The sequence below is a fragment of the Centropristis striata genome, chromosome 13 (genome assembly GCF_030273125.1).
Source record: "Centropristis striata isolate RG_2023a ecotype Rhode Island chromosome 13, C.striata_1.0, whole genome shotgun sequence".
NCBI classification, from domain to species: domain Eukaryota; kingdom Metazoa; phylum Chordata; class Actinopteri; order Perciformes; family Serranidae; genus Centropristis; species Centropristis striata.
Genome location: NC_081529.1, coordinates 7,708,828 through 7,727,163, shown reverse-complemented (window position 1 = coordinate 7,727,163; position 18,336 = coordinate 7,708,828). Strand labels below are relative to the sequence as shown.

Sequence of the window (18,336 nt, the reverse complement as noted above, 5' to 3'; positions counted from 1 at the left end):
GAGGAGAATATATGAAAATTAAAATATTAAACTAAAGCACTATACCAAGCAATGCCATTACAGTCATCATCATCATGAATGTTTCCCAGTGCTTAGTTTAACTCTATTTACAACATTCCTTCCTTTCTGGTATAATATGTCCTGGTTTAATATATTCAGCTGCAGCTTTTATATCACAGGGTATCAAAGCGATCACTTGATAGTGTTTTGAATATGATATGCTCAGGGCAGAGTAAAAGGCAATTAATGTATCTCTTTCCAAAACTACAAAGTTAGTGTTACAATTATAGAACAAATTCACTCAACCTGCCTTTGAAATTGAAGCACTACAGGCTCAGCAGTCAGTCGGATACAAAAGTGATGCGTTAGTAACTGAGTGTAGAGTGTATATGAGTAAGCAGTCCCGGCAGGAAACCAACTTTTCAACTTCATTCTGATATTGAATATGATTTTCTCATTAGCAAGTTCTCTTTTGAGTATGCACATCAATTTGGCTGTTCATTCTTCATCCACACTACATTCAATACTCAGAAGTACTTCACCATTTGTTTAGCTGTGGTTAATAGAATCTGTACCATCTGTTTGGACCCTGCACTCAATATAAGAGGAAAACGATGGTTGGACATTTAGAGGCGGCAGTGGGCCGAATGTCACTCATCAAAATGATCTACTCAGCTTTTACATAGCTGTGCTCTGCCGTTTAACATTTACGATCACGACCACAAGCAGTTTCTATACTGGCCCCTGCTAAAACGCATATTAAACATCAGTTGTAACATATGAACAATTAACTCTACTAATAACAAACAGAGGATACCAGGCAGACCTGAAGGTGCATCACTGCTATAGTGTCCCTGAACAAATCTATGTGCATGTTGCAAACTTTTAATGCCCATATATTCCCTTTCCAGATGTGCTTCCAGTGTAATTTAAAGCCCGACACATCTTTGCATGGCCTTATCTCTCTGTAATGTCCCTACTAACTCACTACTACTATAGCAGTGATGCCATTATAAACAATACCAGCAGAGGCAGGCCTGATCTGTGCTACACGTAATGCCCTTAATTATGGGATTACAATCCGCAGCACATCACAGCTGGGCCCGGCTCTGCAGGGAAGTGTTGCTTCTTCAGTAATCTGTAATCTGTGTGGGTGTCAGTCTCTCGACCCACACTAAAATCTCTCCCACAGCTGTTCCCTCCACAAACAGTAACAAAGCACGAGAGAGCCAGGCCGACAGCTTACACTTTTGAGTCACTTGTTCATACAAAATGAAAACAAACACAGAATATTTATAACATTTCAGGAATAACAATTTTCCAACAAACTACTCTTTAAACGAGTTAAACCTTCAAGGTCATACAACATTTAAATAAAATAAAAAAAGAGATTAGATTCTTATATATTAAAATGAAGCCTGGCAATTCAAAGGCTCCGTAGTTTTGCTTGACTATAAATCAATTCTAAATCTTAAGACAGTGTGTCTCATTGACAGGAGCACAGGGTGCTCCCTCTATTTGGCAATGTTGCGGTAAGAGGCAGAATTGGCAGAGGACTGAGGAGGAGTTTGGATTAAGAATCAATATAAAAAGTGAAAAAAAGAGGCCATGTGTTTCAGATGAAGATGGCACTTATTGACTATAGCATACACCTTATATCTGTCTTTTTTTCTTTAAAGTGCAGCAGAACAATGCTATATGCAGGCACAGTTATTTGTACCCATGAGATATGGTAGATCTGTCAGCAATGGCCTCAATGACATCAACACAAATGACAGCTTCACTAGTTAATGAACCTTATGTCTAAAAAATCATGACTTCTCTTCTCCCATCCTCTTCTCCTACTGTATCAATTACTTTGCCTCTTTCCTTGTAAAAACACTCATTCCCTTCCCACAGCCTGTTAACCAGTCTAAATGTATAGAAATAAATCTCTGCACACCTGAATGTGAGCTATGAGATGTAAAAGAAAAAAGAAAACAAAATCTGATCTGTAACGTTAATGTAGCAACAAAAGATCTGATTTGTCTCACATAGTTGATAAAAATTCAATTTGGGCTACAGGAGTAAATTGAGCGTGTGCGCGAGTCTCAGAACTCGTCGTCAGAGCTGAGCAGAAGGGTCTTTTCGTTGTCTCCGCGGGTGCTGAGGTTACTGTGGCTGCGGGAGAGGGGCGGCCCCCCGCTTCGCTCCAGTGTGGACTGCTGGGTGTACTGCTGATAAGCTGGGGAGAAGTTATGGATGGCGTCCTGGACCATGTCCCCTGGATTCATGGTCTCCTTCAGGCTGCTGGAGATGCTCTTCATTGGGGCACAGCGACCTGGAGGTGGAAAAATTGGAATATTAATAAGGAGACACAAAACTGGATGAACAGGGAGGGAGATAGGAAAGTGACGGATGATTGAAAAAAAAAAAATTATAAATTCAAATTAATTTTCTAAATAAAACTTGTAATGCTGCCAAAACGTATCTGTTGCCTAAAATGCCATAGACATGCAATTCACTTAACAAAAAAGTAACAGGGGGCTGCACAGTGGTGTAGTGGTTAGCACTCTTGCCACACAGCAAGTGGGTTGCTGACAACCACCCTCTCATTCACTCCTACGGAGAACATGCAGACTCCACACAGAAGAGCCACAGGCCGGAATTGAACCGGCGACCCTCTTGCTTTGAGGCAAGAGTGTTAACCCCATCACCATCATGTAGACCTAACATTATAATAGTTGGAAACAAATATCTACTATGTAGTGATATAGTGCAGTAATGGCGTCCTGAGCAGAGAATGAAGTCACACTCCGTGTGTTTGTAATCCAAACTTCTCTGCTCTTTGTTAATGCATGCGAGTTCTTCCCTTTCAAACTATTGACATCACCTGAGAGCTGTGTGTTCAGCCATTCCTGTTTTGAATGTAATATACAGCACCTTTGACATTTTATGGCATATAAAAGGGCACGTGGCAATGGTGTTATAGGCAGATGATGATCTAACATCAGTTTACATTATTCATTAAGGTTGCTTCAGTTAATGTCAGTTTTAGTTTTTCCTCAAAACAAATGTTTTCTGCTGGCAGAGAGACAGTAAAGGGGACCACAGAGCCTGGGTAGGAACATGACCAAAACAAAATTGTGCCAGGAAAACTGTTCAAAGCGGAAATTCACTGAATGCAAAATTAACATAAGGACACAAAACAAAGCAGCCATAGAGCCATGATTATTAAATGTCTGAAAATGAATTCATGCCAAACTGAAACCAATGTTGACATTTAACCACAATCAAACAGAAGAAGCAAAACAAAATCACTTTAATGGGGGCAAAAATACAGAACTGTGGTAGATACAGACGAAACACAGCTAACATCAGACCTACCGTACTGTCCATAGATAGGAAATGAGCCTTTGAGTGCCGCACAGTGAAGACGAGAGAAAAAGGGGAAAGGAAGACAGAGGAACAGAAGAAAGTCAAGATGAAATGAAGGAAAAGCAGAAGAAAAGAGACTCAAAATATGTTGAGAGCATCAAAGATAGGAAGTAAAAAATAGGTTGGGAGACATAGAGTGAGGTCAGATCAGTTCTGTACGACTGCAGGAATCAGTCTGTATCGAAAACAATTCCAGAGCAGAAAGATTATATTGCACATAGTACACAGGCTCGTTTTCTCATTATTTACATATTTTTACTATAGTTTTCCAATCTCAAATGAATCACAATTACACAGCCTCTTAATACTTGTGCACACACACACACACACACACACACACACACACACACACACACACACACACACACACACACATGCATGCCCACCACACACTTCCCTTACCATATGAATCCAGTCTTTTATCCATGTAGACCTTGTAAGTAAAGGCATGGCGCAAAGCAACAGCAGCAAAGAACATCTCAATGCAGATGATAAAGTTTTGGTAACCAGCGGCAACTGTTCCCTCGCCCACAGAGAAGTCAGCCGAGCTGATCTGAGGGATGGCCCCGCACTTCTCCAGGATGGCCAGCAGCATCCCTGACAGTCAGAGTGAGAAAACAGAAATCAGAAACTGAGAAAAGGCACGAAAGCTGTGTGCATTTTTAATCCGTGCATGAGAAAACATTTCCTATTGCAAGTGCAGAGGCTGGCATATTAAAAAAAACATGATTTACAAAAGGGTAATGAAAGCAGATGTGAAATTCAGAGAAGATGCTACAAAATCCAAAATAATTCTTAAATATAATATAACAATTACAGGTTTCAAATTTCTTTGGCAAACCTCTTGAAAACCTATTACCATTCTTTATAAAAATAAGGGATTTTTAAAGAAGGACTGCCTTCCTGTTCACTTGTAAAGCCATATATGTCATACTGTGTTGAAATCTGGGGAAGTGCATATAAAAAAAATTTGGGCCCTATAATTAAACTTCAGAAAAGAGCTATTAGAATAATAAACAAAGCTGGATATCGTGAATCCACTATTCAATACTTTATAGAATCCTGCACTTTAACATTTCCAGACATTGTTCATTTAAAAACATCTTTCATGTAGTGAACAATAGCTTTCCTGTTTGGATTCAAACATTTTTAAATGAAGAGAAAGAAATTATAATATAAGAGGGTTGTTTATATTTGATACATGTAAAGTGAGAAGGAATATAAAATACTGATGTGTTTCAGTTTTGGGGGTCAAACTGTGGAATGGACTTAATGATGGGTTGACTTGTGTAGCTCTCTGTTGGGGTTTAGAAGAACTTTAAAATGTAAAATAATTAATGATTATAATATTATTATTTTTTCCTTCTTTCTATTGCTGATATTCTGGGTAGGATAGGCAAAAAGCCATGTGCTTCAGCCTTGGCTTATTTCAGTTTGTAATTATGGAGAAAAAATGGGTGAAATAAAGTAATTCAAAAGTCACTTAAAATCTATACAATATTTGGATTATGCCATACTTAAAAGCTGCTTAAGAAATGATGTCAGAATAAATGTATATGTGTGCATCTGTGTGTTAACAATTTCAGAAGGGAGTCTTCTTACCTTGCCAGAAGGAGAGAAAGATGACCGATTTGACCATGAAGAACTTGAGCACGGGGTTGTATGGGACCAGCAGTTCACGTGTGGCGAAGTAGAAGAGGAAGAGAGCGTAGAGTGACAGACTGACGGAGATGTTGTAGATTATGGTCACATACAGGTAACCGCTCGCCACGCTGGAGGAGAGAGATAAAAATAATATGTTTTAGTTTAGACACACATGGCAAATTTAGAACTGAGGAAACAATGAGGAAACTGATTTACAATCAACTTGGAGTTGGACACAAGGCAAGTTTATGTTGACAATTTTCATTTGGGCATAAAGTGAAAACCCTTTCAGTTTCTTAGTGCTGGGGAGGCTGCAGCTCTTCCTCATGAAGGATGGTGATTTTTACAGAAATGTGCAGCTTTAACATAACATAAAATCAACCTTGTTCCGGAAAAACATTTTTTCACCATCTAATATTCAATCTGTGCAAAAGTACTTGTGACAAAAACAAGAGTTAAAAAAAATATGTTGACGTGCAAATTACAGGGTTCGTACACTTTTTCAGTGGTCAAATTCAAGCACTTTTCAAGGACTTTCAAGGTCCATTTCCAAGCTTTTCCAGGACCTTTCAATGGTTGTAAATGGAATGTTTTAGATGAGTACTTCGATACTAAAAGGGGTAATTTCACTTAACCATACCACCAGCAATGGTATTACACTTTTAACAACTAAAAGTAGTTTGCTAATCTCATAAAACATATTGGTATGGGAATCTAGGGGCTAGGAGCAAAAGTAAACTCACAAAAATCATCAACCGGCAGCTGGTGGAACTAAACACTACCCAAACTAGGAGGAAAGCCCCACAAATAGCCCTACTTCAGGACCCTTCACATCCACTAGGAATTTTAAAAACTCCCTTCAGTAAGAAGATACAGGGTAGAGCAACAAGAAACACCTCAGAAACAAGAAGACGCAGGCAAGACCCAAGCGGAGCGGTCTTCATTTCAGATAGGCTATGGGCTATTCAGTTTTGTTTTGTCATTGAAAATGCGGTTATCTATAGTCAGATTGCAAGAGAAATACAGTAAGAATTTCAAGCATTTACAAGCACTTAATCCAAAATCCAAGCATTTTCAAACCTTGAAATTCAACATTAAAATTCAAGCATTTTCAAGGATTTCAAGCAGCCATACGAACCCTGAAATTAATTCCACACACACAAAAATGTCCCTTTTGTGCAAAAGCCTTTACAGTAATAACCTAATTTATATCTTTTGAAAATGATTCCTCCTTCCAGACAGGAACTGTCTGGGTTCAACCAACCTCAGCCATTATGGTGTGAAAAGAAGTTTGCCAGTGTCTATAGTAGTGTGACAAAACACAAGTCAGAATGAAAGAAATCACTGCTCAGTGAGCTCTTTTATGCTGTGAATGATAGTGGATGTTGTGAATTATTGTGGGAACCTACTTAAAATCTCCATCTCTGTATTTCCCGAAAGCCTGAAGAATGACAGTGATCACTGCCATCAGAGGTTTCACCACGCAGAACTGGAGAGTTGCCTTGAGAAGAAAGAGTGAGACAAAGAGTGAGAGGAGAAGTAAACATGTTGGAAAAAAATGAGGATATAATGATGTCAGGAAATATCAGGTCAGTAAAAAGCAGAACGGGTACACCAGAATGTTCCACTCGTATGTTCTACTCACCCCAAAATCACATTCTACACACTTCATGCTCAATGTGTGTACGATTGTTCAACATCATTTTGTGCAAATATTCGGAATATTTTGACAAACAATATGTAACACTGGACAGTTCATCTCTCTCAAAAAGACAACAGTAAACCCTTTGTTAAAATTAAACAATGTATAACATACAGAACAGGCCAAAAGTTTGGACACACCTTCTCATTCAATGCATTTCCTTTATTTCATGACTATTTACATTGTAGATTCATCAAAACTATTAATGAACACATGTGGAATTATGTACTTAACAAAAAAGTGTGAAATAACTGAAACCCTTTGCTTACTAGAATATAAGTATTCTAGTAAGCAAAGGGTGGTTACTTTGAGGAATCTAAAATACAAGACATGTTTTCAGTTATTTCACACTTTTTTTGTTAGGTACATAATTCCATATGTGTTCATTAATAGTTTTGATGCCTTCAGTGAGAATCTACAAGGTAAATAGTCATGAAAATAAAGGAAACGCATTGAATGAGATGGTGTGTGTCCAAACTTTTGGCCTGTACTGTATATGTCAAGAAGATGGCTAGTACCTGTTTGCAAAACCTGAGGAAGCCAATGGAGTACGTCCTTCCCCACAGGCAACAGGTCCCATACACACAGCTGGACCTAAAGTGAAAAGTTAAAGGAAAGTTAACATGGAATTTCTGAAGTAAATGTAACAGGAATTAAGAGAATGGAATCAAGCAAACAAGACTTACTCAATAGGTTTCCCTCTGATCTCAGCCATGATGGCGCTCTCTCCTCCCAGATACTCATAACACAGACTTAAGAAGTTGTAGATGACAAAGGCTAAAGAGAGAGTAACACACAGAAAAAATGTTACTGTTACTGAGCAGAGTCCCAGCCTAACTGCATTTTGTAAATGTCATGTCAACATTGCTGATGTGGAATTGGAAACACTGGGAATTACTAAAAGCCTCCAAAAACATAAAGATGCCTGATTAATTTTAGGGGTGGGTAAAAAAAAATACAGCAAAGTATAGCAATTTCTTTTATAACATTCACATGGCAAATACATTGAAGTGAAATGAACAGACTGAAATCAGATGTTTACAAAGTTTTCTTCCCCTTGAAAAAAGGTAGTAAATTGCAATATATCCTAATAAATTTTATTACATTATATTGTATTGCAAAATGTTTAAAATTGCAATATTATCATACAAAAGTTTTCCTTTATGTTGAAAAAAAGGTAGTAAATTGCAATAAATCCTAATATATTTTATTACACCAATTTTATTGCAAAATGTTTAAAATGGCAACATGATCATACTGTAACTTAGGTATCATGATATCATATCATAGACACTCTGTTGATTCCCATCCTTAATAAGTCTAACAGCATTGTAGTAGTTATACAGTGTTGCCAACACTTGTTGTAACTGCCATAATAATAGTAATGTTTTGCTGATTTTGTTTCAGAACTGCTGTGCTTGCCATTTCAGAGCAGAAAGGTGAGTCACCCCCCGCAGCAGACTTGAAATGATTGGGTAATGTTGAGAGTCAACGAGAAACCTAAGCATAATTGTAAGGTATAGTTGTCTAGTACCGGTTGCAGAAGCTAAGCTGTGGGATAAAGGGACGCCTGTGGAAAAGAAAAGCAATAATACAGAAGAAAGCTCATGGTCATGTAACACTGCCACACAATATAGTCACATAATGTAATGTGATATGTAATATGTTGTGTAACTACAGCTAATAAAGGTAAAAACATATTCCAACATGTGATGTTTTGTGTTATTCTTCCACCGCATCATGGGCCTTAATGCGAAGCTACAACAGGTCTAATCTCTTTAGACAGATTTATGATCATGGCTGCAGAAGCTGTGGGAAACAGGAGGAGATTTTTGTATATTAAGTGTTCTGGTTTACGTTTCAGTCAAAGTCAAATAGGCAAATCACGTTTGAGCGGGCTTTGGTTGCATGCAGGTGAACCGTCTGTGTGGAGAGCAAAACAGGTGAAACGCATTAGCCAAAGTTAAATGTTGTCTGGAACTAAAATGTATAAAAAGTATGAATGAAGTGGCTTGAACTAGGGATGGGAATAATTATTTGATGATCGATTAATGGTCGTTAATAATTTGGTCAATCACGTGGAATTTTTAATTGATCGGTGTATTTTTTTATTTTAATTTAATCTATGACTGTATCAGTATCACTGAACTGAAACAGGACGAGCGTTCAGTTCTGCAGCCGTACGTCAATAAGCCAATAAGATGAGAATTATGTTGGATAAAGCTACAGTTTGCAAACTGAAAGTTGCAATAACAATATTAGTATTCATTTGAGCAAAACAAGCTTACTGTATCAACCTTGCTAGCCTGAATTACTGAGTATAATTTTATTCAAAACTTATTTAAACACAAAACACATTTAAATATGCAAGATTACTGTGAAAACTAACCTCATGCCTCTTCGGGGGCTAAAACATAAAACATTGAACTCCTTGACAGGATCAAGTCTCTTTTCGTCCTTTCAAAATAAAAGCGTCCGTTATCAAAACAGGCTTTTGCACAGTACTGTATATAAATCTTTTGATTAATTGATTGTTAACATTATAGATAATCAAGTTTGCAGGTTTCTTCCAAACGCCCATCCCCATATAAGACAGTTATGTCATATTCTGTCTGTGTAATGGCCAATCACTTCTATATAAGTAATAATTTACTTGACATTTTGTTGAGAATAACATACCATTGTATAGACTATATAGTGCAAATTGATCCAGGTAATTGGTGTCCCTGAGAGAGCACAATGTTTTTTCATCTGCTGCCCCAGGTGTTCTCAGGCTAATTTAAGGGTAACCCACAGATACCAGCTCCCCACTGCCTCAGCTCTCATTACCGAGTTTAGAAGTAAGCCTGTGAGTGAAGCACACTGAATATCCTGCCAGAACACAGTCAGCACAGAGCTGCCTTTGTTAATGTTGCATAACTACACATAAGGTAGTTTTCGCTCCAAAATGTACTCTGCTGCTTTTAGCTTGAAAGGGGCCAGCAGATTAAAATAATTTGAACATGCGTTTATTTTTAAAGTGTAAATATCCAATAGTGTAAGAGAGCAACAGCACACCTACATTTATCTGTCTTTACTCCTAATGGTGAAGACAAAGCTTATCATGTCAATACTCTGCCTTAATAAAGCTAATTCTGTCACTTCTATCATGTCTAATAGCATAAACAGTAACACCCACTTCTACCATTTTGTAATATGTACTGGAATGTCATACTGTTGTGGGAAAATATAAAAACAATGTATGCATTAGAGTGTGTGTTAAACAAGATAAAAAGCAGTAGTGATCATTCTTGACTTGTGTTGATCTAAATGTGTGTATGTTACAAGTAAGAGCTGTAACCTGATATACAATAAGCAATCACTGTAATGACCAGACTAAAGGCAAAAGTAATGTGAGAGTAAAGCACGGTAAAATCCTGATATGTGTTAAAAGGCTTGTAAAAGGATATTTGTGAAAGTTATAATAATTAAAAGCATGATTGTGAGCGAAGTTTAATTCATAGTACATAGTACATCTTTCACAGAAGTACTATAAGAGCCACATAATCAGGGGCAGGATGACATTACAAAACTAACACCATGATATAACAAACCTGCAGGGATGCAGGTTACCAATTTTTCTTAAATGAATCCCTCAAATGTGTTCTTTTTGAATCAATTTATTGTTTCTGTAGTCACAAACGCCCATTACAACTTCTGAATCCAAGGTGACGTCTTTAAAAGGATTATCCAACCAATGGTTCCTCACTCTGACTATGTTAATATGCACACTAATATTTTTTTTACAATATTATGGATTTGCTACAGGTCATGTAAACAGCATATTCCATTTGGATATTCTGTATCACAGTTTGTAAAACGTGATATCTGGCCTTGACACAAATGACATTTCTATTTGGAAGGAGACACTTTTTGTTATTATTTAAAAAATATCATATGCACATAGACAGTCAAACAAGTCTGCCACTGGCGGGAAATTACAAAGGCAATTCCACTTTTCCATATTTTGACATGATAAACATGTCAGAACATCGACCCCTGCCTAACACTCTACAATTGGCATATGCACGGCTGCATGTATATAAGAATATTAGTGTAAAATTATTTTTTATTAACCAGGTAAAGAGCTCAGTAGGATTTTTTTTCCAAAATAAGAGCAAAACCAGCAATACTTTGTGCTTGGAAATGTGAACCAGCTGATAAATGGGATCTTTGTGATTATTGTAAATCAACTAATACTATAAGCACTTCAATCCTGTTCAGGCAATTACCCTAATTAAGTACCTGTAGAGTACTCAAAGCAAATTTCCATTAACATAATCATAGTATTTCATGTAATTGCTTGCTTTATTCTTATTTGTTTTCAGATTTTGCACTAAAACTGTGAGAAATTCCTGCAACAGTCGAAGCTTTACAGTCTGGTTAAGTCAAAGAACAAGCTTATCTGTTCACAAGTGAGATGCCATTTAAAAGTCTTCTCAAGGATTTGCTCGTTTTCATACAGTTGCTAGGAAACAGGTTTCCCCTCCCCTGCAATCCCAAGAGGCCATGGAGCCACGAGGACAAAGATGGCAACCTTTGTAAATGAAGACACTACAAAGGCCATCTGCCAATGGGGTATCACGACACATAAATGTTCACACCCGTCTGTCTACTGGGAGTTCAGGGACACACTGGAACACAGAACACTCGCTCCCACCGCGGTGGTGAATATTCTGCCGCTTGCATGCCAAATACGGCAGCACATAATCCAATCTGCAGCAGAAAATGCAAGTGTTGCACTGCGCTCCTCCATCCACTCACCTTCATAGCAGTCTCGGACTGTGTCAAAGTACACATAGTACTCCTCATTGGTGAAGAAAAGAAGGCTGAGCCAGGAGTCGAAGGCATAGATGGGGACTATGAAGAGGATCCTGACGATGTGCCTCTGTTCATTTGGGGAGCTGTAGTAACGTAGGTGCATGTAGATCTAAAAAGAAGAGAAAAAGAAAACACTTAGAAAAAAAAAGGTCAGAAATCTAAGATTATACTTTGTTCAGTGATACCATGAAGCACACCATTATGAAACACTTACTAACTAAACACTTATGTGCTTGTGATTAGCAAATATCCATTCAATGTTATTTTCTATGATCTTGTCATAAAATTGATGCACAATTCAAGCCTGAAACTGAGGCAGATTTGACATCTGGTTACCTACTTATTTTGTTACAGACCACAAACTGTGGTGCAGTACCTCAGAAATTTAAATTAGAATCTTCCCTTAAAATACTTATTTATGAAAAGCAGACATGCAAAATGACTAAAACATTTGGTATTTTGTTGCACATTTGCCACATTAAAAATTAGATAAGAAAATTATTATTTATCATCTCCCTCCTCAGCTCATAGCGTGGTTGGATAAATGGGTTTAATTGAAACTAATTGCTTCCTCATAAAACCTGTATGTGTGTTCTCATCAAGCTCTAGTCAGTCTGTACAGGTCAGGGTACAGCCAGTATACATTTGCCTGAGTGGGATATTGGAGTACTGTGTGTGGTGTTGTGTGTGTGTGTGCATGGACATGGGTTGTTTTGGGTAATTGATACTGGGCTTTTATCACTCCTATTGAGAGCAGCTGACAGACAGGAAGAACGGGGTGGGCCTTTGTCACCAGCACCTCTGTCTGCTCCATCCGGCTCCTTTCCACTTACACAATACCCCACCTATCACCTTTCCTGGTCTGTAAACAGACACACACCTTTGGTAAAATAACAAACAGTGGGTGACAATACACCGAGCGAGACGGTGCGCTCCGCTCACAGGGCTTGTTGCTAGGTGACCCTCCTCCCTCCTCCACGCACAAACACTCCCATCACTGGCTCTCTCACGTCCAAGTCGAGCCGGGAGCACCTGTTGCCAGAGTGACCGAGGGCTCTTCTTTAAGCCAGTATGTGAAGAACAATGGTGGACAAATCATTAACCTAAGCCTCGAGGTACAGTAGATCTCACTTACATAAAAGGGACTACTATTACCAAATACTCATGTAACATGAGGGCTGATAAATTGACACAAACAGCACTTTACTGAACGTATCTACAACACTAACACTAAACACCTCCATTCTTCAGAGATTTTTAACATAATTCTAAGCTGTCAAAGCACAGAAGACCAATCCATGTCCCTTTGCAATTTATTTCTCCGAGCTTTTCCACCCCTAGTTGATATTTTCTAAATCCTAAGGCAGATCATTCTATAGGCTACTGACAAGCAGCAGTTAAAGCAGCACACATGCTTCCCCTGTGGCTAGGCTTTCTGAGGTATTTGGCACTTGTTGGGTGTGTTTCAGGGGGCATAATCAGCCTCAGTCAATCAAAATTGGCACTTAGGAACTCACTGGCAGCCTTGGATTTCAACATCTCTGGTTCATCTCCGGCCAGTGACATTTGTTGCATGTCATTCATTGTCTTTATCTCCACTTTTTCCTGTCATTACTCTACTGTTGGCTATTAAATAGAGGCATAAAATACCCCTCAAATGTATTATTTTATATTCATTATGTTCAAAAAACATGCTCCTTTTAGCAACTGTCTCTTGAAACCCCCCTTGCGAAAAAAGCCCAGTCTGCTCTGATAGTTCAGTGTTTCTAGAAGAAGTTATGTTTTGAGGCAGAAATCTCTACCTATGGAAAGCCTTTCTAGCATGTGGTTAATATGGTAAAACACCTAACAAGTACTTTTGGTGCCTAAGTCTAAACAAACCGCAACTAAAAACAAAAAAAAAGAACAAACAAAAAATAAAACACAACAAGACAACTAAGTCTGGTGTCTAATGGGACACGCACCCCAATCTTCTCATAATAACTACTTTTTTTTTGTCTCATTCTATTCACACAACCAGGAAAAATGTTTGAATAAATTCTCAGTGTTAAGCCAATGTGCAACAACTAGTGTGGACCAGCTCATGGAAAATCTGCTTGTTTTTAAAAGAAGCCTTCTCACCACAGACTGTGAACTTTATTAAGCACATGCATGTGTGTCTCAAGGTTCATATTGCCTTATACTACCAGGGGCTCATGGAAAAGTGCTCCTGGGTGTGAATGTGTCTGCTGTTTTTTTCTTTTGCTGAAAAGGAGCTGTTTACAAAGCATAATGAAATAAAAGTACTCATTCATTTCAGTAAGACCACAGCATTGGGAGCTAGGTGTCCCACTGCATGCTAGCTCCAGCGACCTAACATTATTCTATGACCTACTACATCATATGTTACCCACTCATATGTACTTAGCACACAAAGTGGTTGTTGGACAAAATAAGTAGTTGTGGAGACAGAATCTGTTATCTTGAAAGTTAAGTTTAGTTTGAACCCTCTGACTGAGATCATCTGCAACCTCCAGATGTCATGTTCTCCTTACCTGGTGACATGTGATCAAAAGAGCTGTCCATACGAAAAAACCCGATATAGTTTGGGCAGTGGAGGTCATGAGGAAAATGGGCTCTTCTGGTGCGACCACTGGGGCTTCTGGTACCCAGGAAGTATTGGATTGTTGTGGGGCCACCGTTGCTGGGGGCCCCGGGGCGAAGCCGACAGGAGAGTCATTCCCCAACCTCTCTGACAGGGTGATATCTCGTCGCCAAAGCTGACCCATCTGTATAAAGAAAGAGTGTACATGAGACTCAATCAAAGAAGAGGCTCTTTATCTTGAACTAATTTAACTTGGACATTGAGTAAGTGGTAGCCTATGGTCAACAACAAGAAGCCACAGAATATAACATGCAAGACTATGGAGCCTGAATGAGTCACTGTAATGTGTAAATGCATCTCAACAGGCCTGCACAGTCTAAGACCTAAATCCTCAGCCAACATCCCCTGATGTTAGAACGAGAAAACAGAAAAGGAAACGGAGCAGAGCAATGTAGGGCATTACACAGATCTACAATGCAAAAGAGATTGTGTGGATAGACAAATGGAGATCAAAATGTGCAAAGCCAAAAAAGGAAGCATAAGGTAGGTGGGTGAGGAGAGGCTGATAAAGAGTGTAAAAACACACACACACCAACACATGAAGGGGGAGGGATCAGTCAAACACAGCAAATCAGTGTGACAGCAAAGAGCTGAGGGCTGCTGACCCAATTTCTACCCTCTTTTTGCAGTGCTTTGCTGAGGAAAGAAGTATAGTGTAGCTAGAAATGATGCTAAACGCAAACATATATTTTCATTGAACACCTTTCCACCAATTGGCAGCAAAGTTGAGGCTCAAGAGACTGAGGCCCAATGCTGCAATAAGATAGATCCATGACATAAAATTGAAAAAGAGTGAAATAATTGTAAAACCTCATCTTTCTTTGTCTTCCGAAAATGGAGCTATCACCAGAGCAATAAATTTAGAGAGATTAGAGGCGTTGGGCCTTATTCAGGAAGTGATATCCAAATAAATTTCCTCTTATTTTGTGGTCGAAAGCACTCGTTCCAGAAGAACTTGAGTTGCCTTTATTATAATATTTGTGTTTCCATTTTTCTCAACATTCATTGTCAAAAACTGTAAAGCACTGTGCAGTCCAAAACCTGCAGCATTGTCTTTAGTGGGTTTGAAATGTAGCAATCCTAAAGCTTAAGCTGCAATTGTGCCATGTCAGCAGAATGGGAAGCTATCGCCTCCACTGCAAAATCTCCATATCTCAACATTTGATGTGTGCCACATATGTACTTACACAGGACAGATTTGGATTTATCATATATATGTGAAAATAAGACCAAACTGGAGGTTGCCAACATCAACAAAAATCCAGAAAAATGCTCTATGTGCCACCACCCGCATGATCACATCATTTCAGATCTGGTGACTGTCATCATCCATCTACGCCAGTGTCTTCGTGTGGATTCCAGGAAGGCGATAATCTAATCATTCACAGTGAAAACTAATTTCACAATGACTTTCAAACCCCCCTGTGCACCGGCTAAATATAGGCTGGCGCTCATTGTGGTTATGGATGACTCACGCTGCTTGCCAAAGCCTCAATCAGCTTGTGGCAATGAAGGAACTGGGAACACATCAGTGTGTCAAATTTAAACAAGAATATGTTGAAAGGGACATCTCACCCCAAAATCCAAAATACACATTTTTCTCAACCTGTAGTGCTATTTATCAATCTAGACTGTTTCGGTGTGGGTTACCAAGTGTTGGAGATATCGGCCACAGATGTCTGCCTTCTCTTGAACATGATGCTTGAGGTGCTCAAAGTAGTTTCAGGTAGGAACTAAACTAGAAAGAAAACTTCAAGAAACTGCTCACAACCAGCTCTGTGAACTACCTTGAGTAATCGGGTTATGTTTCTGGAAAGAAATATTTCCAACACCTGGTATGTGTATACATGTATTTTTGATTTGGGGATAAATTAAGTACCAAGGGAAAGAACCTTCAACAACGCATCTTTCTGAAGCCCTGGACTGTTTTATGGAAGAAATAAAAGATTATGATTTTTTCTGATAAAGCAGTTCCACCCATCAACATCAAGTAGACCATCAAACTGCTGTGTCCAGACAGATGTAATGTACTATATAATATTACTGGTTGGGATGCTCCGATACTGACATCGGCCCAATACAGACAGCTGTATCCAGTGTTGATGTCAAAGGGGCTGTTTTTTTCATTTCAATTCTATGTTTATACTACATATTAATATAAACTTGAATTGTAATTCTCATTTAAGTTTTAACCAACAATTCAGTAACTAATGTCTACATATTTGTTTGATACATTATATTTCAGTTTGGAAAGAAATGTCAAATATCAAGCATGATGTTGCCTTGAACATAAAAGAATGATCCCAGTTAGAGCAAGAATGACATATGGACTTGCAATAACGATATATAATTGGTCAATATTGGCCTGTCACAGATGTATTTGCAGCTATCAGTACCGCTGTATATGTTGTCCAATATGTACTAACTTTTCTTAAAGAACATATAATGCCGAAAACGAAGCTTGAGGTGTGGGAGTACTTCTCCAAAGATGGTGCTGTAACTCACACTGTAATATATTGTATGTAGAAAGAATAAGAATGCTAATATACTTTAAGTTGTTTATTTAAGAAAGCAGCCTTCTAAGGAGTTTTGCATAGTCTTAACAATGCAAAATCAGTGTATAATCCACAGAGCAAAAGTCTATTTTAATTTCATTTTATAAAATCGTATTGGTTGTAAATCCCATATCTGTTGGGACTTAATCCCAGTAGCTTCCACACAGTGGAATACATCCTATTAAATAAACACTGGTATCGGGATTGGTACTCTGTATCAGCATACTGTACATATCAACTTGCATTTACCATGGTATCTTTTTGCCATATTGCCTTGCCTGATGAAGAGTAGTAATCTGAAAATGGATTCAGCTTTTTATTTACCACTCATGGTTGGTTGGATGCATGAAAATCAGTCAAAACGGGTTATCTACATATCATCTGATAAAAATGAATACAGGGTCAGGTCTTTGGTCACTGCATACAAGCACTTCTGATGATCACCAGCACCAGCTCAACTCCTACAACAAAGCTCGGTGCTTCCCAGTGGGCCACAGACAAGAGAGAGAGGCAGCTCATCAAACCTGCTGACTGCACCCATGGGTAGGTTTCAAAACAAGCATTGTACTTTGACCTCAATCGAATCAGCAGTCTTTGTGACAGGCCATCATATGTCCTAAGGACAGGACAGCTGTCTCAAACATATTGTAAAGCATCCGCCTATTAAGGCTGCTTTCAATCAGAGGCACTAAAGACCACAAGACCACTTAACAGTGACCACAACTCATTTTAACTGTTAAAGTGTTGCTATAAAATCCCACAAAGAACGGTGAAGCGTTTCCCAGCTTACAGCCAACAGTATACACAATACCGTGCTGCATTTTTGTGTGACATCATATTTAATGAAAATCCAGCATTTCACTTAGGTGCGCCGATTTGGCTTATTATATTTCCAATAAAATGCGAGTAAAGAAAAACACGCTGAACAGAATAAAATGGTAGCTGGTGTGTTCAGTGCTCATGGCTCCATCCTGCTGCTGTTTTACTCACCTCCTCTGCAGTTGTTTGATCTGCGCTGCTTTGAATCAAAGCATCAGTTTAGCTCATCGTCTCAAGTCGATTGCAAACCTTCTGGAGTAGAAAAAGTTAACTGGTCTAATACTCAGACGACAGCCAACCGCGTCTCCAATCACTGCATCATTGTTTGAACCCCAGAAACTTATCTCTTTTTTTTTTATAAAGCTGGCAAGTGTCTGCAGCTGAGCCTGATCTGAGCCGAGCGCTGCTAGCTGTTAGCTTACGTTAGCTAGCCTTCCTAGCTTGGCAATAGCTTACTGTTGCTTGTCCTCGTAATCAAAACAAAGCCAAGAAATGTAACACGCTCTTATGAGGCGTCGCACTCAAGTACAATGTCAAAACGTCAATAAAAAAATGTTTTTTATATCGCTATTTCCCACCCAAAGCCAGTGGAGTAGACACCGTTATTTCATCCACATCACCAACGGCAGTTCACTGTATCAACAGCAGCTGCTGCCTGCCACCGAAACTGCTGTTAGCGCATGCGTAGTAACAGT

At 38.7% G+C, this 18,336-nt stretch overlaps 1 protein-coding gene across 2 annotated transcripts; it reads right to left on the bottom strand.

Annotated features, from left to right (window-relative positions):
* Positions 1-1,242: 1,242 nt before the first annotated feature.
* On the bottom strand, positions 1,243-18,299 carry LOC131982719 (transmembrane protein 184B-like). Of its 2 annotated transcripts, XM_059347284.1 has the most exons (10): positions 17,813-18,299; positions 14,158-14,391; positions 11,567-11,732; positions 7,450-7,540; positions 7,282-7,357; positions 6,471-6,562; positions 5,020-5,189; positions 3,820-4,014; positions 3,367-3,393; positions 1,243-2,320 (listed from the first exon to the last, which is right to left on the bottom strand). In XM_059347284.1, exons 2-10 carry the CDS (start codon positions 14,389-14,391, stop codon positions 2,091-2,093), a joined length of 1,281 nt encoding a protein of 426 aa, XP_059203267.1. In that variant the 5' UTR covers positions 17,813-18,299; the 3' UTR covers positions 1,243-2,090. The 2 variants fall into 2 exon arrangements, with proteins under 2 accessions (XP_059203267.1, XP_059203268.1); XM_059347285.1 differs by lacking the exon at positions 3,367-3,393.
* Between the last annotated feature and the right edge of the window lie 37 nt (positions 18,300-18,336).

What these genes read in the sequence shown, in the direction of transcription:
- LOC131982719 (XM_059347284.1), bottom strand. Translation starts at nt 14,391, where the DNA reads ATGGGTCAGCTTTGGCGACGAGATATCACCCTGTCAGAGAGGTTGGGG. An exon ending in TCCTCAGGTTTTGCAAACAG is followed by an intron (nt 6,563 to 7,281) that starts GTACTAGCCATC and finishes TTTCTTCTCAAG; the next exon opens with GCAACTCTCCAGTTCTGCGT. An exon ending in TCCTATCTATGGACAGTACG is followed by an intron (nt 2,321 to 3,366) that starts GTAGGTCTGATG and finishes TTCCACCTCCAG; the next exon opens with GTCGCTGTGCCCCAATGAAG.